A 23,114-nucleotide genomic window follows, 5' to 3' on the forward strand; every position below is an offset into this window, starting at 1 on the left:
TGATTATTAACCCCTGCATGTTAAATTAAAATGCACGTCCGTGTGTGCGCGCGCGTGTGTCTGTACTCGCCTATTTGTGTGCTTGCGGGGGTTGAGCTCTGGCTCTTTGGTTCCGCCTCTCAACCGTCAATCAACAGGTGTACAGGTTCCTGAGCCTACTGAGCTCTATCATATCTACACGTGAAACTGTGTATGGAGTCAGCCTCCACCACATCACTTCCTATGTGCGTTCGTGTGCGTGCGTTCGTGTGCGTGCGTTCGTGTGTATGCGTTCGTGTGTTTGCGTTCGTGTGTTTGCGTGCACGGAGTATAATTAGGGTCTTGAGTACCTGGGTTTCTGAGGACAACGCCTTGGCCCTGACTGTAAAAGTCATTGTCTTGAGTAAACACGATCTACAGGCAGTGGCCACGCCGTGTTGTGAATACTGATGTGTCAGTGGCTAGGTACAGGTGACCTGGCATCCAAACACAGCTGACTTCCTCCCCAAACAGGGATCATTTGCTCCCCAAACACGGATCATTTGCTCCCCAAACACGGATCATTTGCTCCCCAAACACGGCTCATTTTGCTCCCCAAACACGGCTCATTTTGCTCCCCAAACACGGCTCATTTTGCTCCCCAAACACGGCTCATTTGCTCCCCAAACACGGATCATTTGCTCCCCAAACACGGCTCATTTGCTCCCCAAACACGGCTCATTTGCTTCCCAAACACGGCTCATTTGCTTCCCAAACACGGATCATTTGCTCCCCAAACACGGCTCATTTGCTCCCCAAACACGGATCATTTGCTCCCCAAACACGGCTCATTTGCTTCCCAAACACGGCTCATTTGCTCCCCAAACACGGATCATTTGCTCCCCAAACACGGATCATTTTGCTCCCCAAACACGGATCATTTTGCTCCCCAAACACGGATCATTTGCTCCCCAAACACGGATCATTTTGCTCCCCAAACACGGATCATTTTGCTCCCCAAACACGGCTCATTTGCTCCCCAAACACGGATCATTTGCTCCCCAAACACGGATCATTTTGCTCCCCAAACACGGATCATTTTGCTCCCCAAACACGGATCATTTTGCTCCCCAAACACGGATCATTTTGCTCCCCAAACACGGCTCATTTGCTCCCCAAACACGGCTCATTTGCTCCCCAAACACGGCTCATTTGCTCCCCAAACACGGCTCATTTGCTCCCCAAACACGGATCATTTTGCTCCCCAAACACGGATCATTTTGCTCCCCAAACACGGCTCATTTTGCTACCCAAACACGGCTCATTTTGCTCCCCAAACACGGCTCATTTTGCTCCCCAAACACGGCTCATTTTGCTACCCAAACACCAATTATTGTATATTCCGATAGACGTTGTAAAAAGCGATTCATCATCTAACAACATGAGACAATTGACTCATCAACTAAGTAGCAGCAACTCATCCACACGCAAGTGACTCGTTACTGAACAAGAGGGAGGTTGTTATACAAGCACAAGGTACCAGATGATGCAACCATCCTGTTGAGGCGAACTAGAGACATGGCAACCACGCTGCGTGCTCTCTCTCTCTCTCTCTCTCCTCTATATTATCACAGTCATCTTATTCATCCTCATGAAGATAACTACAAGCGCGCGCTCGCATACACACACACACACACACACACACACACACACACACACACACACACACACACACACACACACACACACACACACACACACACACACAATGAAGCCCACATAAAAAGAATAACGTCTGCGGCATATGCGAGGCTGGCTAACATCAGAACAGCGTTCAGGAACCTGTGTAAGGAATCATTCAGAATCTTGTACACCACATATGTAAGACCAATCCTGGAGTATGCGGCCCCAGCATGGAGCCCGTACCTTGTCAAGCACAAGACGAAGCTGGAAAAAGTCCAAAGGTATGCCACTAGACTAGTCCCAGAACTAAGAGGCATGAGTTACGAGGAAAGGCTGCGGGAAATGCACCTTACGACACTGGAAGACAGAAGAGTAAGGGGAGACATGATCACAACCTACAAAATCCTCAGAGGAATCGACCGGGTAAACAAAGATAAACTATTCAACACTGGTGGGACGCGAACAAGGGGACACAGGTGGAAACTGAGTACTCACATGAGCCACAGAGACGTTAGAAGGAACTTTTTTAGTGTCAGAGTAGTTAACGGATGGAATGCATTAGGCAGTGATGTGGTGGAGGCTGACTCCATACACAGTTTTAAATGTAGATATGATAGAGCCCAGTAGGCTCAGGAATCTGTACACCAGTTGATTGACAGTTGAGAGGCGGGACCAAAGAGCCAAAGCTCAACCCCCGCAAGCACAAATAGGTGAGTACAAATAGGTGAGTACACACACACACACACACACACACACACAGAAGATAAAGACAGACTTTTTAACACCAAGGGTACACGCACTAGGGGACACAGGTGGAGACTGAGTACCCACATGATCCACAGAGACGTTAGAAAGAACATTTTTCAGTGTCAGAGTAGTTAACAGATGGAATGCATTAGGCAGTGATGTGGTGGAGGCTGACTCCATACACAGTTTATAATCTAGATATGATAGAGCCCAGTAGGCTCAGGAACCTGTACACCAGTTGATTGACAGTTGAGAGGCGGGACCAAAGAGCCAGAGCTCAACCCCCGCAAACACAACTAGGTGAGTACACCCCCCCCCCCCCCCCCGCCCACCTCCAACACGTACCTACACCACAATATGCAGGAAAACTCACTAAAGGAAGCGTTTCGCTTAAACACTATTGAGCATCTTGAGAGGCAGTGTATGGATGACGGCCGGGAGCACATACACCAAAAAGGTGGTGGTAAGGTTACGTTAGGTTATGTTGATTGATTGATAAAGATTAAGCCACCCGAGAGGTGGCACGGGCATGAATAGCCCGTAAGTGGTACAGGTTAGGTTATATAGTCGCTATATTGGAAGGAGCAGAAGCAGTAGCACCACGCCTACTGCTCCCTAGGAGTGGTGTAAGGAGGAAATTCTCTGTCTAGTGGATGGTAAGATGTACCTAAGAGCAAGCTGGCTGTGGGCGCGTGTTTGGTGTGTAGTGCTTCAGCAATGTCTGATCTCCTATTGTCGTTATCCCTGGTGCTAACTTTGGTGGTGTTGGACAGGACATGTCCGGTGATGGTCTGGTAATGTGTAGTGGAAGCGACGTGAACTTTTACAGCGTCTCGTTGTGTGGGCATGGTCAGGCGTCTTGAAAGATGTTGTTCTTGTTCTCCTCTTGTCTATTGCTAACTTGTACTCCTTATGCGCGCACTCTGAGAATTGCACTCCCTCTTCTCTCTGGACCCCCTCTGTACTCTCTGGACCCCCTCTGTACTCTCTGGACCCCACAGGAGCTTCCCGTGCAGCACAGTGAGTGAGTGAGTAGATGAGTTGGTGAGTGAGTAAGATGGTGAGCCAGCTGAAAGTCAGTCAGTCAGTCAGTCATTCCAGGTCAGCTTCCAGACTCCTGCCAATATGCCGCATCCGTCTCCCCCCCCCCCCCCCACCTCCCCGACCTCCTTGTCCTCGTATCCCAGCTCCTTGTCCTCAAGTGCTATACAGTCCAAGATGCCAACCACCATCTACAAGACAGATGGTGGTTGGCACCACACCTGAAGGAAGGGATTTGTGGTTTTTTCACTTTTCCAGAATTCTTTTTGTGGAACTTAACGCGATATATCATTAAAGAACAAATGTCCACATTTTCTTATCGCCTTTTACTCTGATGATAAATGATTTTGGTGAGGGATATTATGAACTAATCCCTTCAACGTTTTCCAGTGTGTGTGTGTGTGTGTGTGTGTGTGTGTGTGTGTGTGTGTGTGTGTGTGTGTGTGTGTGTGTGTGTGTGTACTCACCTAGTTGTGCTTGCAGGGGTTGAGCTCTGGCTCTTTGGGGTGTGTGTGTATACTCACCTAGTTGTGCTTGCTGAGGTTGAGCTCTGGCTGTGTGTGTGTGTGTGTGTGTGTGTGTGTGTGTGTGTGTGTGTGTGTGTGTGTGTGTGTGTGTGTGTGTACTCACCTAGTTGTGCTTGCTGAGGTTGAGCTCTGGCTCTTTGGGGTGTGTGTGTGTACTCACCTAGTTGTGCTTGCTGAGGTTGAGCTCTGGCTGTGTGTGTGTGTGTGTGTGTGTGTGTGTGTGTGTGTGTGTGTGTGTGTGTGTGTGTGTGTGTGTGAGTGTGTGTGTTTGAGGGAGTTGGCAAGCGAGTAATCTCTTGAACTATGTCGCAGTGAACCCCAAAGAGTGTTCAGTGAAGTGCCGGGGTCTCTAGGGTCACCTGGCAATTAGCTTAAATGTAACTGGTTGACAATTTTGTGTTACAGGAAAGAGAATGGAAAAGCAGTTGTGCCGCGCGTATCACAGTGTTACTAAATTTACGAGTTCTATGAAAATTTACCACCAGTGAAAGCACTTGAGTTCTGTGAATTGAAATACAAAATAATATGTAGCGTGTTTGTTAATTAGTGATCAAGGTGAGTGAGTGATAAAGATTAAGCCATCCAAGAGGTGGCACGGGCATGAATAGCCCGTAAAGGTGAGTGCGTGGTTCCCCCTGGATATATATACTATGTGGTTCCAGGACAGGAGGGACAGGTTTAGAGGTCCGTCCACAGCGTGCCGACCCGTCCACTCGCCACGTAGGACGCAGCGCTGTCCACAGTCACCGCCAGGATGGACGCTTGAAGAAGGGAACGTTCCGGTGGTGATATGAAGCTTCCCTCAGATTGGGACGAGGATTGAGTTACCAATCTTGGGGAAATATGCAAGAAGAAGCCGACGAATCTCCTTGAAGATCCTTAGAGTTGTCGGCAGACAATTCTACGTTGATTTGAGCTAAAAAAGCAAGAGTCTGCCTTGTCAAGAACTGATGGCTCTTAAGGCCAACTGTTATGCCTTAAGTGCATATCGGAAAGTAACACATTTCCAGTTGCTTTTCTCCCGGATAGAGAAAGTCTTGGGATAGAGCGTGGAGGACCTGCCCACATGCAGGCGTGACTGGGTGTGCCTAGACTTTGCGGTCCTAACAAAGATGCCTCATAGTTCCATCTCCCGCTCCGATAGCGGCTCCGTCTCCCGCACGGATAGCGGCTCCGTCTCTGCCATCAAGAACTTCATATTCGGAGGAGTGCTGGAATCCTCCCGGTTCCCTTCTGATGAAACCAACGAGGAAGGTAGGCTCGGCCTCGAACATCAAGCCCTCAGAGGTGAGATACTCAAGTCTCAGGTCCTCCGACCTCAAGTTCTAACGTCACACATAATCAAGACCAAAGTTCAGAGGTGCCCCAAGTATAACCCAGGCACATACGAGGATGTCAACACTCCTGATAACCCGAGACCTCCGAGCTCTGGCAGTGGCCAGTGTGTTCGGTCTTTAGTGAAGAAGCTTAACAATCTAAGGACTTCGAATGTTCGAACTGGAAGCACCAGCTTGGGGAGCAAGGATAAAGGTTCACCGCAGTATGGTTCGACCCCCAACTTGTCCTCCGAGCCCCCGCCGTCTGCCGGGGCTGGAGGAGGAGTATTGTGGTCGGGCACTTTACCCAGAAACTTCCACGCTGGGGAGAAGAGACCCCCGCGTGATGGCAGGCTGGTGGACAACACGCCCCTGCCATTACTGTCCTCGGGTTCCACCGTGTCCTCTCATGCACACACCACCAACACCACGTTCGATTCCGGCTTTTTGTCCGACTCGACATACCCAGAAATAGAAGGTAGATATCCAGCGGGAGATAACAGCGTTGCCTCAGTACGACCAGAGGAGAGTAAAGACGGGAGGTGTTATCCTCAACACAGGTCGTTGCTGCACCAAGATAACCCGACGTACGGCTGCGTTAGCGAGACCGCGCGACCGCGTCGCAGCAGGGAAGGCTCTCGCAAAGTCAGCAGCGTCGTTCTCAAAATCGAAAGCGGTCTTTTTGCCACAGTGGACGAAGACGACCCCCAGCGGGAGGGTCGTGGCAGGGACCGGCGGCCCCTGGACCCTAGCTCCCCAGCCCTGCCTCCTCCTCCTCCTCCAAGCTGTATCATCGTCAGTAAGCTGGTGCCGGGGGAGGAGGCTGCTGCCAGTGGCTGGAAGACTGCCACACTCACCACAGGTGGCACCTTCCTGGCTCGCTGCGTCAAGATTGAAGACTTGTGAGTATTTGTTCTGTTGCCATAGCCAGCTTTACACCAAGCTTAAGCTTTAAGTAAAGCTAAAGCTTTACACTAAGACACTGATATGTTTTCTACAAAACATTAAACAGGTTTTTGTTGATTTGATGGAGGATGGAGGGCCCATCTACACTACGACACGACCTCCATCAGTGTAGCCATCTACACTACAACACGACCTCCATCAGTGTAGCCATCTACACTACAACACGACCTCCATCAGTGTAGCCATCTACACTACAACACGACCTCCATCAGTGTAGCCATCTACACTACAACACGACCTCCATCAGTGTAGCCATCTACACTACAACACGACCTCCATCAGTGTAGCCATCTACACTACAACACGACCTCCATCAGTGTAGCCATCTACACTACAACACGACCTCCATCAGTGTAGCCATCTACACTACAACACGACCTCCATCAGTGTTGCCATCTACACTACAACACGACCTCCATCAGTGTTGCCATCTACACTACAACACGACCTCCATCAGTGTTGCCATCTACACTACAACACGACCTCCATCAGTGTTGCCATCTACACTACAACACGACCTCCATCAGTGTAGCCATCTACACTACAACACGACCTCCATCAGTGTAGCCATCTACACTACAACACGACCTCCATCAGTGTAGCCATCTACACTACAACACGACCTCCATCAGTGTAGCCATCTACACTACAACACGACCTCCATCAGTGTAGCCATCTACACTACAACACGACCTCCATCAGTGTAGCCATCTACACTACAACACGACCTCCATCAGTGTAGCCATCTACACTACAACACGACCTCCATCAGTGTAGCCATCTACACTACAACACGACCTCCATCAGTGTAGCCATCTACACTACAACACGACCTCCATCAGTGTAGCCATCTACACTACAACACGACCTCCATCAGTGTAGCCATCTACACTACAACACGACCTCCATCAGTGTAGCCATCTACACTACAACACGACCTCCATCAGTGTTGCCATCTACACTACAACACGACCTCCATCAGTGTTGCCATCTACACTACAACACGACCTCCATCAGTGTTGCCATCTACACTACAACACGACCTCCATCAGTGTTGCCATCTACACTACAACACGACCTCCATCAGTGTAGCCATCTACACTACAACACGACCTCCATCAGTGTAGCCATCTACACTACAACACGACCTCCATCAGTGTAGCCATCTACACTACAACACGACCTCCATCAGTGTAGCCATCTACACTACAACACGACCTCCATCAGTGTAGCCATCTACACTACAACACGACCTCCATCAGTGTAGCCATCTACACTACAACACGACCTCCATCAGTGTAGCCATCTACACTACAACACGACCTCCATCAGTGTAGCCATCTACACTACAACACGACCTCCATCAGTGTAGCCATCTACACTACAACACGACCTCCATCAGTGTAGCCATCTACACTACAACACGACCTCCATCAGTGTAGCCATCTACACTACAACACGACCTCCATCAGTGTAGCCATCTACACTACAACACGACCTCCATCAGTGTAGCCATCTACACTACAACACGACCTCCATCAGTGTAGCCATCTACACTACAACACGACCTCCATCAGTGTAGCCATCTACACTACAACACGACCTCCATCAGTGTAGCCATCTACACTACAACACGACCTCCATCAGTGTAGCCATCTACACTACAACACGACCTCCATCAGTGTAGCCATCTACACTACAACACGACCTCCATCAGTGTAGCCATCTACACTACAACACGACCTCCATCAGTGTAGCCATCTACACTACAACACGACCTCCATCAGTGTAGCCATCTACACTACAACACGACCTCCATCAGTGTAGCCATCTACACTACAACACGACCTCCATCAGTGTAGCCATCTACACTACAACACGACCTCCATCAGTGTAGCCATCTACACTACAACACGACCTCCATCAGTGTAGCCATCTACACTACAACACGACCTCCATCAGTGTAGCCATCTACACTACAACACGACCTCCATCAGTGTAGCCATCTACACTACAACACGACCTCCATCAGTGTAGCCATCTACACTACAACACGACCTCCATCAGTGTAGCCATCTACACTACAACACGACCTCCATCAGTGTAGCCATCTACAGTTAAAATCAAATTACATTAAGCTCACGGCGCCGGAGAGTCGGTGGCTGAGCGAACAGAACACTGGACGCGTGATCCTGTGGTCCCGGGTTCGATCCCGGACGCCGGCGAGAAACAGTGAGCAGAGTTTTTTTCACCCTATGCCCCTGTTACCTAACAGTAAAATAAGTACCTGGAAGTTAGTCAGCTGTGACGGGCTGCTTCCTGGGGGTTGGAGGCCTGGTCGAGGACCGGGCCGCGGGGGACACTAAGCCCCGAAATCATCTCAAGATACACCAGGTGTCCAGAAGGTTGTGAAGGAGGCAGGGGAGTCGAGATGGAACACTGTGTGGCGGTAGCCAGCTGGCGGGCGGCCAGCCTCCTCCTGGTGCTGGAGATCAGTGTCCGGCACCAGCCAGCTGGCTTCTTGAGGTTATCTTGAGATGATTTCGGGGCTTTAGTGTCCCCGCGGCCCGGTCCTCGACCAGGCCTCCACCCCCAGGAAGCAGCCCGTGACAGCTGACTTAACACCCAGGTACCTATTTTACTGCTAGGTAACAGGGGCATAGGATGAAAGAAACTCTGCCCATTGTTTCTCGCCGGCGCCCAGGATCGAACCCGGGACCACAGGATCACAAGTCCAGCGTGCTGTCTGCTCCCTCGACCGGCTTACAAACAGAGGTAATACAGAGAACATTCAAGCCACAGACGCTATAAACCAGCTTCATTACTGAGATCGTCATCTACGGGCTCACCATAGCCCGTGCTACTTGGAACATTTTGTTCCAAATAGCGAATCTTAAATAATAACAACAATGGGATCGTCTCTAAGCTCTCAAAATGTATTCTGTATAAAGGAGACGAGAAAGGTCTCAAATACAGGTTAGAGACTTTTTATTATTATTTTCTACCACAGACGTCGCCAGATATTTACAATGCTAACCACCATATATACATTTTCTTCTGTCCTCCGTGGACAGGGTTAGAGATGTGTTAAACATATAGTTCAGGGGTTTATTGAACAATCAACCACAGGAGGTGATTCGGTGCTTTTAAAATGCTAAGCTAACTTACATACGTAAATACATAGATACAGGTTAGATCTAGGTACTTAGATCTAGGATCTTATCTAGGTTAGATACTGGAAGGTCAGGGCCCCAAATGTGCTCACCCGCCTAATATACCTAATGGAACAAAAGTTATGGAAGGAAATGCAGAACAGACCCAGTGAAGAGTACAGGTGTCAAACACACTGAAAACCAGAGGTCCACGACTCTTAATATCCTCCCAACAAACATAGACATGTTGCCGGAGCAAAAGTCGACGTGTTTAAGGAAACAATTAGACAAATCTGGCAAGAAATGTGAGCTCCGGCCGCTCTAATTAGCAGCCTGTTGGGCAAAGTTACCTCAAGGCGAGCCAGGACCCAGCAGGCAGGGCTTGGGAAGACTTAAGAATTCCCAGAACCCACTCCAGGTATACTGCAGGTATACTCCTGGTATACTCCAGGCAAGACAGTTACTCTTGAGAAAAAAGGGGGAAGAGAAGGGAACTATCAGGGAGGAAAGCGTCAAGGCATTACGACTATATAGCACTGGGAAGGGGTCAGGATAAGGATTTGGGATGGGACGGGGATAAGGAATGGTGCCCAACCACTTGGTGGACGGTCGGGGATTGAACGCCGACCTGCATGAAGCGAGACCGTCGCTCTACCGACGGTCTTGTAGAGGTTGTTCGCTAGGCCAATGTATGTGTTAGTGTTCCGGTCTTATGCTGATAGACAGTCACTTGTTGTATGTCTTGTCTTCTTTGGGTCTGTCTATCTGTCTTCACCCGGACAACTGCCTCTTAATCACATTATTTGTATGACGGTAAACATGTATATATATACACTGATTGGCAGTGTGAAAGATCTTTAATCACCTTGTGTCGTTCAACGCTCAGTAACTCGCTATATACCGTAGCACCTGTCTACTCCTGTCTACCCCTGTCTATGTAGGACATGAAATGTATGCCGGTTAGCTGTGTATAAATGTATGGCCGCGTATGTGGGAGAAAATACACTATTATACAAGACAAATCGTGCCACCTCTTGTATTGTTACGCTCTATACAACAGTTTAGGAGGTCGATTTATTGTCTATTTGGAGATGAATGATTTGAAAAAGTCTATTGAACAATGAAGAAAGACAAGAGATAAATACATTAGATTTTGCAGGATATTTGCATACTCTCCCATACTGAAAATTCTCCCAGTTCAGTGATTTTCTTTTTGTCCTTAGTGAATTATCCTGTATTTGAGGTCTTCGCGTCGCCATGTTGAGTGGCGGACCGGTGTTATTTTGCTGTAGGTAATTGTTGAGAGACTTGTGGGGTTAAACAATAGATTGTATCTCTAAGTGTGTTGTTAGCCGACGTGTTGGGGGGGGGGGGGGGGTGTTTGGGAGACGGCCTGAGGCGTGTGGGGGATGGATGAGATGGGGATGGATGAGATTGTGGATGATGATGCTGCAACACCCACACCATCCGCACATTCGTGCTTCTCACCCAATCTTTGTTTACTCTAGCACAAGCCCTGTTAGGCCAGAGCCTGTCGACGCCGGAGGTAAGGCCAAGAAGGTGGTGGCGAGATGACCTTATCGCTCGCAGAAGGCAACGGTCACCCCCTTAGGGTCGCGGCGTTCAATCCCTCGACCGTCCACAATTTTTTTATTATTATTATTTTCTACCACAGACGTGGCCACACATTTACAATGCTAACCAGCATATATATACATTTTCTTCTGTCCTACATGGACAGGGTTAGAGAAGTGTTAAACATATAGTTCAAGGGTTTATTGAACACAAGTGGTTGGGCACCTTTCCTTTCCCCTTGTCCCATCCCAATTCCTTATCCTGACCCCTTCCAAAGTGCTATGCAGTCGTAATGGCTTGGCACTTTCGCTGATAGTTCCATTACCAGGACCACAGGTGTTAAGTACTCGTTTAAGCCCACGTAAACTCACCTGGATTATGTAACCTCACCAGGTAAACTCGCCTGGTTTACTAGTGCCTCCTTCGTTTCAGTCCTCCTTTTCAGGCTATGAGAAAAGGCTTTGATCTGTCATATTAAGTGCCCATGTGCTCCGTTTATTGGACCAAAGTGGTTTGTTTATGCCAAATGTAGATGTTTGGAGTGGTTGCTTGAAGGAGGCGAGGCATGGTTGGGTGGTTGTTGTTACAGATTCAGCTACTGGGAACAAGTTCCAAGTAGCACGGGCTATGGCGAGCCCGTAGTGGACTTCTCTGGCACAGGAGCTGGGCAAGTAGCACGTGCTATGGCGAGCCCGTAGAGGACTTACCTGGCACAGGAGCGGTGCTCGTGGTAGGGTGGTGGACCGCACCTGTTATGCTAATGGTGAGGCGTGCGTTGGTGCATCCTTGGAGGGTGAGGGGGGAGGATGAACAGAGATGACCCCCTTGCTCTCTGGGGGTTTTTGTAGGGCGCCTTTTACTGGCGCTAAATGTCAAGGTGGCGGGAGGTGTGTGTGGTGGTGGGAAGGGCACTATCAGGGGGGGAAAGCACCAAGCTCAGGAACATCTACGGGGATCGCCATAGCCCGTGCTGCTTGGAACTTTTTGTTCCAGGTAGCGAATCTTAAACAACAGCAGCAGCACCAAGCTATTGTGGCTATATAGCACTTGGAAGGGGTCAGGATAAGGATGTGGGATGGGACGGAGGGAAAGGAATGGTGCCGGTCGGCCGAGCAGACAGCACACATTGGACTTGTCATCCTGTGGTCCCGGGTTCGATCCCGGGCGCCGGCGAGAAACAATGGGCAGAGTTTCTTTCACCCTATGCCCCTGTTACCTAGCAGTAAAATAGGTACCTGGGTGTTAGTCAGCTGTCACGGGGTGCTTCCTGGGGGTGGAGGCCTGGTCGAGGACCGGGCCGCGGGGACACTAAAAAGCCTCGAAATCATCTCAAGATAACCTCAAGATAACCTCAAGATAACCCAACCACTTGGTGGACGGTCGGGGGATTGAACGCCGACCTGCATGAAGCGAGACCGTCGCTCTACCGTCCAGCCCAAGTGGCTAAGGTGGACGGAAATCGCTTCCTTAACCCAGAGCCTTCTTGTAGGACCTCTCCACCCAGGCCTGACTGGTTGAGAGTTTGATCCAACAGGCTGTTGCTTGGAGCGGCCCGCACCCTGCTCCAGACACCTTCACCCACTACCCTGCTCCAGTCGCTCACCTTCACCTTGCCTCACCCCAGCCAATCAGCGTCCTGTACCACAATAACACGACATGTAACTTGTTTTGTATTGGTCCCCCGAGTGGTGGTTGTTAGTCGACTGGTGATCTCACCAGGCTGATTGTTCACCTGATTTATTGTCTTACAAGCACCTGATTTATTGTCTTACAAGCACCTGATTTATTGTCTTACAAGCACCTGATTTATTGTCTTACAAGCACTTGATTTATTGTCTTACAAGCACTTGATTTATTGTCTTACAAGCACTTGATTTATTGTCTTACAAGCACTTGATTTATTGTCTTACAAGCACTTGATTTATTGTCTTACAAGCACTTGATTTATTGTCTTACAAGCACTTGGTTTATTGTCTTACAAGCACTTGATTTATTGTCTTACAAGCACTTGATTTATTGTCTTACAAGCACTTGGTTTATTGTCTTACAAGCACTTGATTTATTGTCTTACAAGCACTTGATTTATTGTCTTACAAGCACTTGGTTTATTGTCTTACAAGCACTTGATTTATTGTCTTACAAGCACTTGATTTATTGTCTTACAAGCACTTGATTTATTGTCTTACAAGCACTTGATTTATTGTCTTACAAGCACTTGATTTATTGTCTTACAAGCACTTGATTTATTGTCTTACAAGCACTTGGTTTATTGTCTTACAAGCACTTGATTTATTGTCTTACAAGCACTTGATTTATTGTCTTACAAGCACTTGATTTATTGTCTTACAAGCACTTCATTTATTGTCTTACAAGCACTTGATTTATTGTCTTACAAGCACTTCATTTATTGTCTTACAAGCACTTGATTTATTGCCATACAAGCACTTGATTTATTGTCTTACAAGCACTTGATTTATTGCCATACAAGCACTTGATTTATTGTCTTACAAGCACCTGATTTATTCTCTTAAAAGCACCTGCCGGAGTGCCACACAAGCACCTGGAGTGCCATAATCTGAGAGAGGGTTGTGAGCCCTCATTATCACCAAGCCCGTCAAGGCCCTATACTGATCTCGGGTCGCGGACAATGGAGACATTATACACACCCACGTTTAGAATAGTGTATGTTTAAACTGCCGTTCTCTGTATATCAACATGTAAACAACGGCGTACGTTCCTAAGGGTGCACAACCGCCCACAGGATGGGTACGGAATGTATAATAAATCTAATCTAGGATGTGCTTCATTTTCTGGGGAAAGAGTGAGCGAGAGGGAGGGAGAGAGAGAGGCAGAGAGGCAGAGAGAGGCAGAGAGGCAGAGAGAGGGAGAGAGAGGCAGAGAGGGAGAGAGAGGGAGGGAGAGGCAGAGGGGGAGAGGGAGGAAGAGAGAGGGAGAGAGAGGGGGGGAAGGAGTATCAGGAATGTGAGGGGAGGAGACGTGAGAGATTCCCCCCCCCCCCCACCCTCTGATGAGGGTCGCCGGGTAACATTTAGACAGGGGGGGGGTGGGGGGGGGCCAGGAGGGGGCACACCTCGCTAAATGGAAGGAATTATTATTATTATTATTGTTGTTGTTCAGGCTGTTCATTCTGGTACACCTTGAACACCCTCCGCGCCTTCCTCCTCCTCCTCATATTTTTTGTCCCTTTCATCCTGACATTCTAAGTCGTGAGGACGTTGAGCCTCGGCGCTGACTTTGTTTACTTCTTGAGCGTCTGGTGATGCAGTGACAGCTGTTTCGCTTTTGTTTTGATTCCCCCTTTTTCTGATGTTACGCGAGTCTTGTTATACTGGCGACGAGTCACAATAATGGGGCTGAAGATCTGGGGCCAGATTCACGAAGCAGTTACGCGAGCACTTGCGAACCTGAACATCTTTTCTCAATCTTTGGTGGCTTTGTTTACAATTATTAAACAGTTAATGAGCTCCGAAGCACCAGGAGACTGTTTATAACAATAATAACCGTTGATTGGCAAGTTTTCATGCTTGTAAACTGTTTAATAAATGTAAAGAAAGGCGTCAAATATTGTCGAAAGATGTACACGTTCGTAAGTACTTGCATAACTGCTTCGTGAATCTGGCCGCTGATGACCAGACCACACACCAGAAGATGAGACTACGACGACGTTTCGGTCCGTCCTGGACCATTATCAAGTCGACTGTCGGACCGAAACGTCGTCGTCTCCGCATCTTGTAGTGTGTGGTTTCGTCTTGATCCTTATTATAGTTTAATAATTTAGTCCAGTACTACAGGTACGGTACCTGGCTGAGTCTTCTTTATCGCTATTCTCGCTACTTCAAAACTTTAAACATTTTGATTTAGGTGTCTTAGTAATTTGCTTGTGTATTGTCTGGCTTTCTTGGGCACTGGTGGCATTAGAGGTGGATATTGTTTATGGGGGTAGAGGATGGATTTTGGGGGTGGGGGGATTGGAATGGGGGTAGGGGGTGGATTCTGGGGATGGGGGATTGGAATGGTGGTAGGGGGGGAAGGGGGAGCTGGGTGTAATCCATCAACGCTGCTTAGTCCTCATGTATGAACTTTGTGTCACATGTGTAAATCTGCTCCTCTCACTGCCTTTCCTTGACATTCCCCAACCCCTCCTCCTCCTCCTTCTTGGTCAGTCTTCCCTTCCCTCGGGTCTACGTCTCCACCATCCCCCTACCACCATCCCCCAGGGGAAGCGATGGGGGGCGGCGTAAATTTCTGCGAGCGAGAGATCTGCTCACTTTTACTGGAAGGGCGAAATGTCAGGGAGCGGAGCAAGGAGTTCTCTCTGTCACCCGTCTCCCCTTCCAAGGAGGACTACTTCACTCCCTCTCATTCTTTTTAAGGGCACTGGGACATCTCCCTCCTTATCCCCCCCCCCTCCTCCTCCTCCTTGCAAGGAGCTTGCACATAACGGTGAACAGGTGACTGAGCAACAAGTGAGAGAACGCATTTTACCCGAGTTCAACTTCGTGGTATTTCCTCCAGTCTCGTAAGGTTATTAGTTGTGAATACACTCTTGGAAATGCCAGTAGGTGAGAGCCATTGATACCAGCATTATTGACGCGCTGTTCTCAACGCGTTTACCTGTTACTTAACGCATTCACAAGATGCTGAACGCGTTTACCTGTTGCTAAACGCATTTATAAGATGCTGAACGCGTTTATCTATTACTAAACGCATTCACAACATGCTGAACGCGTTTATCTATTACTAAACGCATTCACAAGATGCTGAACGCGTTTACGTGTTACGAAACACATTCACAACATGCTGAACGCGTTTATCTGTTACTAAACGCATTCACAAGATGCTGAACGCGTTTATCTGTTACTAAACGCATTCACAAGATGCTGAACGCGTTTATGTGTTACTAAACTCATTCACAAGATGCTGAACGCGTTTATGTTACTAAACGCATTCACAAGATGCTGAACGCGTTTATCTGTTACTAAACGCATTCACAAGATGCTGAATGCGTTTACATCTGTTACTAAACGCATTCACAAGATGCTGAACGCGTTTATCTGTTACTAAACGCAATCACAATATGTTGAACGCGTTTACATCTGTTACTAAACGCATTCACAAGATGCTGAACGCGTTTACATCTGTTACTAAACGCATTCACAAGATGCTGAACGCGTTTACATCTGTTACTAAACGCATTCACAAGATGCTGAACGCGTTTACATCTGTTACTAAACGCATTCACAAGATGCTGAACGCGTATGAGGCAGCTGCTATTTATTACCCACCCTCACTCGTTCACACACATGTCTAACCTACGCTTGAAACAACCCGTCGATCCTGCGTCTATTATGCTACCCGGTAATTTGTTGCCCAACTCAACAACCCTGTTTCCAAACCAGTATTTACCCAGGTCTTTGCTAAATCTAAACGTGTTCAATATATATTTGTGTTCTATTATGTGTTTATATATTTAATAACTTAAATATTTAAAAGATTACTCAATATTAAGTATTAATATTATGACTACTAATTGTTAAGTATTAAGACTCGGTGGATAGAGGGTCGACCTCTCACACGTGGGGTTCAGGGTTCGAGCCTCATAGAGCCCAGGTAATTGGAACTTCAATATTTCCATTGTAATGCCCAATCATCCACTTGTACACTTTAGTCATGTCACCCCTTAACTCTTCCCCGTTTTCTAGAGAATGCAAATTAATTTTTTGTCAGTCTCTCTTCATATGGGAAGTTTCTAATTCCTGGGATTAGCGTGTGGTGTTCTTTGTCGAGTGTGTTCAGCAAGGGAGGTGTTCAGCAAGGGATGTGTTCAGCAAGGGATGTGTTCAGCAAGGGATGTGTTCAGCAAGGGATGTGTTCAGCAAGGGATGTGTTCAGCAAGGGATGTGTTCAGCAAGGGATGTGTTCAGCAAGGGATGTGTTCAGCAAGGGATGTGTTCAGCAAGGGATGTGTTCAGCAAGGGATGTGTTCAGCAAGGGATGTGTTCAGCAAGGGATGTGTTCAGCAAGGGATGTGTTCAGCAAGGGATGTGTTCAGCAAGGGATGTGTTCAGCAAGGGATGTGTTCAGCAAGGGATGTGTTCAGCAAGGGGTGTGTTCAGCAAGGGGTGTGTTCAGCAAGGGATGTGTTCAGCAAGGGATGTGTTCATTGGCAGGCGAGGAGTCACAATAACGTGGCTGAAGTATGTTGACCAGATCACACACACTAGAAGGTGAAGGGACGACGACGTTTCGGTCCGTCCTGGACCATTCTCACAATCGACTTGAGAATGGTCCAGGACGGACCGAAACGTCGTCGTCCCTTCACCTTCTAGTGTGTGATCTGGTCAACAGTGATCATTGCCTATGGAGGGTGGGGGGATTCTGCTGCCAATATGACCTTCTCTAGGTCGATGTTGTTCCAAGTTGGTAATTAATAAGCCTTGTAGCAGTTAGTATTTTCGTTTTCCATATGTAAAGTTTATCTTGAGATGATTGATGAAGATTAAGCCACCCAAAAGGTGGCACGGGCATGAATAGCCCGTAAGTGGTGGCCCTTTTGAGCCATTACCAGTATCTAGAGCTGATACTAGAGATCTGTGGAGGTGCGACTGCACCCTGCGTGACGGCAGATGTCTCCCGTGGTGTAGGTGATTATCTTGAGATGATTTCGGGGCTTTAGTGTCCCCGCGGCCCGGTCCTCGACCAGGCCTCCACCCCCAGGAAGCAGCCCGTGACAGCTGACTAACACCCAGGTACCTATTTTACTGCTAGGTAACAGGGGCATAGGGGTGAAAGAAACTGTGCCCATTGTTTCTCGCCGACGCCCGGGATCGAACCCGGGACCACAGGATCACAAGTCCAGCGTGCTGTCCGCTCGGCCGACCGGCTCTCCTTAGTGTAATAGGTAGTGTAATAGTCACCATTGTTCTGTCGTATGGGGACAAAAATTGAACTACATAATGTGAATGGCGTCTGACAAGAGCAAGATATAGCTGAAGAATGACACCAGCTGTTTTAATGAACAAAAAATAAATAAGGCAGCGTCCGGGATCCTCTCGGACGTAGGTTCGAAACCTCGTCACGGCCCTTGTGGATTTGTTCATTTGATACATCATGCTATTGTGATCTCTGTGTGTCACCAGGTGATTTATTTCTAACGCTTCTAGAAATATATCCCTGTGTCCTAATGGCCTTATTTCGAACATTTATGCGTTGATTTTCTTTGGCTTTCGACTAAAGATGATCCCCAGATCTTGAGTATATTGTTGTAGATTCGCTTCCTGGAACAAAAAGTTCCAAGTAGCACGGTCTATGGTGAGCCCGTCTTGTAGTCTGAGAAGACTGCGCCTCCTGCAGTTCAATCTTTCGATGGCTCGTGCAGGTTTCTCCGAGCAAGCCACGACCCTCTGATGGTGGGGTGGGGGGAGAGAGAGAGAGAGAGAGAGAGAGAGAGAGAGAGAGAGTGTGGGGGTAGATGGGGGGGGGGAGGGAGGGTGTGGGGTAGTTGGGGGGGGGATGGTGGTTGCGAGAGTGGGAAGGCAGAGAGGAGGGGTAAGAGTGGGGGTGTGTGAGAATTTAAGGGTGGGGGTGTGGGGTGAGTAACCCCCCTACCCACACACCCAGTTCATTCATCACTGGAAGGGTAGGGGGGGGGTGTTATCGTGGGTTCTGGTGGGTAAGCATCACGATGTGAACGCCCACATCAGCCTCAGAATGCCCCCCCCTGCCCCCCACCCACACCCTACCCCACCTCCCCCCACACCCACGGTGGCCGCCTAACAGAAGCCACTTCTTGTCCTCGGCCCCAGGGTCTGGACTCACAGAATACCCAGCCAGTGACAAGGGGGAACTATTCATCACATGCCCAACCACTTGGGCTGGACGGTAGAGCGACGGTCTCGCTTCATGCCAGGTCGGCGTTCAATCCCACGACCGTCCACAAGTGGTTGGACACCATTCCTTCCCTAAAGCTGCCGCCCAGTTGGGTGGGTGTGGAGCACATGACTGTAAAGCTGCCGCCCAGATGGGTGGGTGTGGGGCACATGACTGTAAAGCTGCCGCCCAGTTGGGTGGGTGTGGGGCACATGACTGTAAAGCTGCCGCCCAGTTAGGTGGGTGTGGAGCACATGACTGTAAAGCTGCCGCCCAGTTGGGTGGGTGTGGAGCACATGACTGTAAAGCTGCCGCCCAGTTGGGTGGGTGTGGGGCACATGACTGTAAAGCTGCCGCCCAGTTAGGTGGGTGTGGAGCACATGACTGTAAAGCTGCCGTCCAGTTAGGTGGGTGTGGAGCACATGACTGTAAAGCTGCCGCCCAGTTGGGTGGGTGTGGAGCACATGACTGTAAAGCTGCCGTCCAGTTGGGTGGGTGTGGAGCACGTGACTATAAAGCTGCCGCCCAGTTGGGTGGGTGTGGAGCACATGACTGTAAAGCTGCCGCCCAGTTGGGTGGGTGTGGAGCACATGACTGTAAAGCTGCCGCCCAGTTGGGTGGGTGTGGAGCACATGACTGTAAAGCTGCCGCCCAGTTGGGTGGGTGTGGAGCACATGACTGTAAAGCTGCCGTCCAGTTGGGTGGGTGTGGAGCACATGACTGTAAAGCTGCCGCCCAGTTGGGTGGGTGTGCAGCACATGACTGTAAAGCTGCCGTCCAGTTGGGTGGGTGTGGAGCACATGACTGTAAAGCTGCCGCCCAGTTGGGTGGGTGTGCAGCACATGACTGTAAAGCTGCCGCCCAGTTGGGTGGGTGTGCAGCACATGTCTGTAAAGCTGCCGTCCAGTTGGGTGGGTGTGCAGCACATGACTGTAAAGCTGCCGCCCAGTTGGGTGGGTGTGCAGCACATGTCTGTAAAGCTGCCGTCCAGTTGGGTGGGTGTGCAGCACATGACTGTAAAGCTGCCGCCCAGTTGGGTGGGTGTGCAGCACATGACTGCAAAGCTGCCGCCCAGTTGGGTGGGTGTGCAGCACATGACTGTAAAGCTGCCGCCCAGTTGGGTGGGTGTGCAGCACATGACTGTAAAGCTGCCGCCCAGTTGGGTGGGTGTGGAGCACATGACTGTAAAGCTGCCGCCCAGTTGGGTGGGTGTGGAGCACATGACTGTAAAGCTGCCGCCCAGTTGGGTGGGTGTGGAGCACATGATTGTAAAGCTGCCGCCCAGTTGGGTGGGTGTGGAGCACATGACTGTAAAGCTGCCGCCCAGTTGGGTGGGTGTGGAGCACATGACTGTAAAGCTGCCGCCCAGTTGGGTGGGTGTGGAGCACATGACTGTAAAGCTGCCGTCCAGTTGGGTGGGTGTGGAGCACATGACTGTAAAGCTGCCGCCCAGTTGGGTGGGTGTGGAGTACATGACTGTAAAGCTGCCGCCCAGTTGGGTGGGTGTGCAGCATATGACTGTAAAGCTGCCGCCCAGATGGGTGGGTGTGGAGCACATGACTGTAAAGCTGCCGCCCAGTTGGGTGGGTGTGGGGCACATATGACTGTAAAGCTGCCGCCCAGTTAGGTGGGTGTGGAGCACATGACTGTAAAGCTGCCGCCCAGTTGGGTGGGTGTGGGGCACATATGACTGTAAAGCTGCCGCCCAGTTAGGTGGATGTGGAGCAAGACTAGTAACTGTGTGACGGGCTCACCGTACCTCACCGTACCTCACCGTAGCTCACCTGGGCTATGACCTACCTGTATACAGACCGCTGTGGGCCAATTCTTGAACTGCTTGTGATATAAAAAGACTATTTTTATATCTTCCTGGGGATGAGGACGGCCCGCGGCCTAGTCGAGGACCGGGCCGCGGGGACGCTAAGCCCCGAAACCATCTCAAGATAACCTCAAGATGGAACTTGTGCACTTATTTCATCCATTCTCGTGTTCTTGAGGATATCCTCGCAATCCATGAAACTCAGTGGTGGATGATAACAAACCAGTGTTACGGGATAGCAGAGTAACCCTTCACACCGCTCAGGGCAGCTGCAGAACTAACGATGTTCTGTACCTAAGTGGTTCAATACACAATGGCCTGAATACTATCTAATGACTCTTAAATATGTATCTTTGTTACACATTAGTAACCACTGTATCGTGTTCTCTGTATGTGTTTTATATTATTATTAATATTATTACTGGTTCTTGTAGCCCAGAGAGAGAGAGAGAGAGAGAGAGAGAGAATGAGAGAGAGAGAGAGAGAGAGAGAGAGAGAGAGAGAGAGAGAGAGAGAGAGAGAGAGAGAGAGAGAGAGAGAGAGAGAGAGAGAGAGAGAGAGAGAGAGAGAGATAAGATGCCGAATAATCTTCTTAGATGGTGAGGTGTTAGTTCTGGCCAGCATAACCATGGCTCTCTCGCTCTCTGGGCCAGATCGTATATAATTTTGGGGAGATAATTTAAGTCATTGGTGAGGCGGTCCTCACGGAGCTCCGGCACTCATTAACTCCCTCACGCAAAACCCAGATGTCTTACTCTCCTCATGAGTGACCGCTTATCTCGGCTCTTTATCAAATATAATAATATTTATGCACTGAATACTGACGGGTCTTGAAGCTCTCTACGTTGAAGATGAGAGTTTTATTTATTGAGCAAACATATTATATTTGTAGTGTAGATGTAACTGTATTTCTGACAGCTGTTGGCTGTATTATGAGATGATGCAGTGTAGATGTAACTGTATTTCTGACAGCTGTTGGCTGTATTATGAGATGATGCAGTGCAGATGTAACTGTATTTCTGACAGCTGTTGGCTGTATTATGAGATGATGCAGTGCAGATGTAACTGTATTTCTGACAGCTGTTGGCTGTATTATGAGATGATGCAGTGCAGATGTAACTGTATTTCTGACAGCTGCTGGCTGTATTATGAGATGATGCAGTGCAGATGTAACTGTATTTCTGACAGCTGTTGGCTGTATTATGAGATGATGCAGTGCAGATGTAACTGTATTTCTGTATTCGTCGCAAACAAATTTGTAACCACATACATGTTCCAACCTGACTGATCGGACACTTGTGTTCGATTTTCCTATTTACCGGTGAATAGTTGGCTTGGTGCGTGTGAAGTATATTCCCTGTTGTCCACAATACTCTCAACACTGTGGGGAGTGTATACACAAAAGTGCCCACTTTTCTACATATAAAATTGTGGATGTAATGAAATAATGTTTATGGTAGGTGTGGGGGAGTGTATGGTAGGTGTGGGGGGAGTGTATGGGAGGTGTGGGGGGAGTGTATGGTAGGTGTGGGGGAGTGTGTGGTTGTTGTGGGGGAGTGTGTGGTTGTTGTGGGGGAGTGTGTGGTTGTTGTGGGGGAGTGTGTGGTTGTTGTGGGGGAGTGTGTGGTTGTTGTGGGGGAGTGTGTGGTTGTTGTGGGGGAGTGTGTGGTTGTTGTGGGGGAGTGTGTGGTTGTTGTGGGGGAGTGTGTGGTTGTTGTGGGGGAGTGTGTGGTTGTTGTGGGGGAGTGTGTGGTTGTTGTGGGGGAGTGTGTGGTTGTTGTGGGGGAGTGTGTGGTTGTTGTGGGGGAGTGTGTGGTTGTTGTGGGGGAGTGTGTGGTTGTTGTGGGGGAGTGTGTGGTTGTTGTGGGGGAGTGTGTGGTTGTTGTGGGGGAGTGTGTGGTTGTTGTGGGGGAGTGTGTGGTTGTTGTGGGGGAGTGTGTGGTTGTTGTGGGGGAGTGTGTGGTTGTTGTGGGGGAGTGTGTGGTTGTTGTGGGGGAGTGTGTGGTTGTTGTGGGGGAGTGTGTGGTTGTTGTGGGGGAGTGTGTGGTTGTTGTGGGGGAGTGTGTGGTTGTTGTGGGGGAGTGTGTGGTTGGTGTGGGGGAGTGTGTGGTTGGTGTGGGGGAGTGTGTGGTTGGTGTGGGGGAGTGTGTGGTTGGTGTGGGGGAGTGTGTGGTTGGTGTGGGGGAGTGTGTGGTTGTTGTGGGGGAGTGTGTGGTTGTTGTGGGGGAGTGTGTGGTTGTTGTGGGGGAGTGTGTGGTTGTTGTGGGGGAGTGTGTGGTTGGTGTGGGGGAGTGTGTGGTTGGTGTGGGGGAGTGTGTGGTTGGTGTGGGGGGGTGTGTGGTTGGTGTGGGGGAGTGTGTGGTTGTTGTGGGGGAGTGTGTGGTTGTTGTGGGGGAGTGTGTGGTTGTTGTGGGGGAAGTGTGGGGTTGGTGTGGGGGAA

At 49.3% G+C, this 23,114-nt stretch overlaps 1 protein-coding gene across 2 annotated transcripts in view; it reads left to right on the forward strand.

Annotated features, from left to right (window-relative positions):
• The first annotated feature begins 4,366 nt into the window (after positions 1 to 4,366).
• Positions 4,367 to 23,114, forward strand: part of LOC123752012 (protein Shroom) — a 428,159-nt gene continuing 409,411 nt past the window's right edge. Inside the window, exon 1 of one of the 2 annotated variants that reach the window (XM_069332265.1) lies at positions 4,367 to 6,174. In XM_069332265.1, coding sequence (XP_069188366.1) covers positions 5,069 to 6,174 — 1,106 coding nt within the window. In that variant the 5' untranslated portion in view covers positions 4,367 to 5,068. The remainder of the gene's footprint in view (positions 6,175 to 23,114) is intronic. The other variant, XM_069332274.1, reaches the window with a different exon arrangement.

The sequence above is a fragment of the Procambarus clarkii genome, chromosome 4, assembly GCF_040958095.1.
Source record: "Procambarus clarkii isolate CNS0578487 chromosome 4, FALCON_Pclarkii_2.0, whole genome shotgun sequence".
NCBI lineage: Eukaryota > Metazoa > Arthropoda > Malacostraca > Decapoda > Cambaridae > Procambarus > Procambarus clarkii.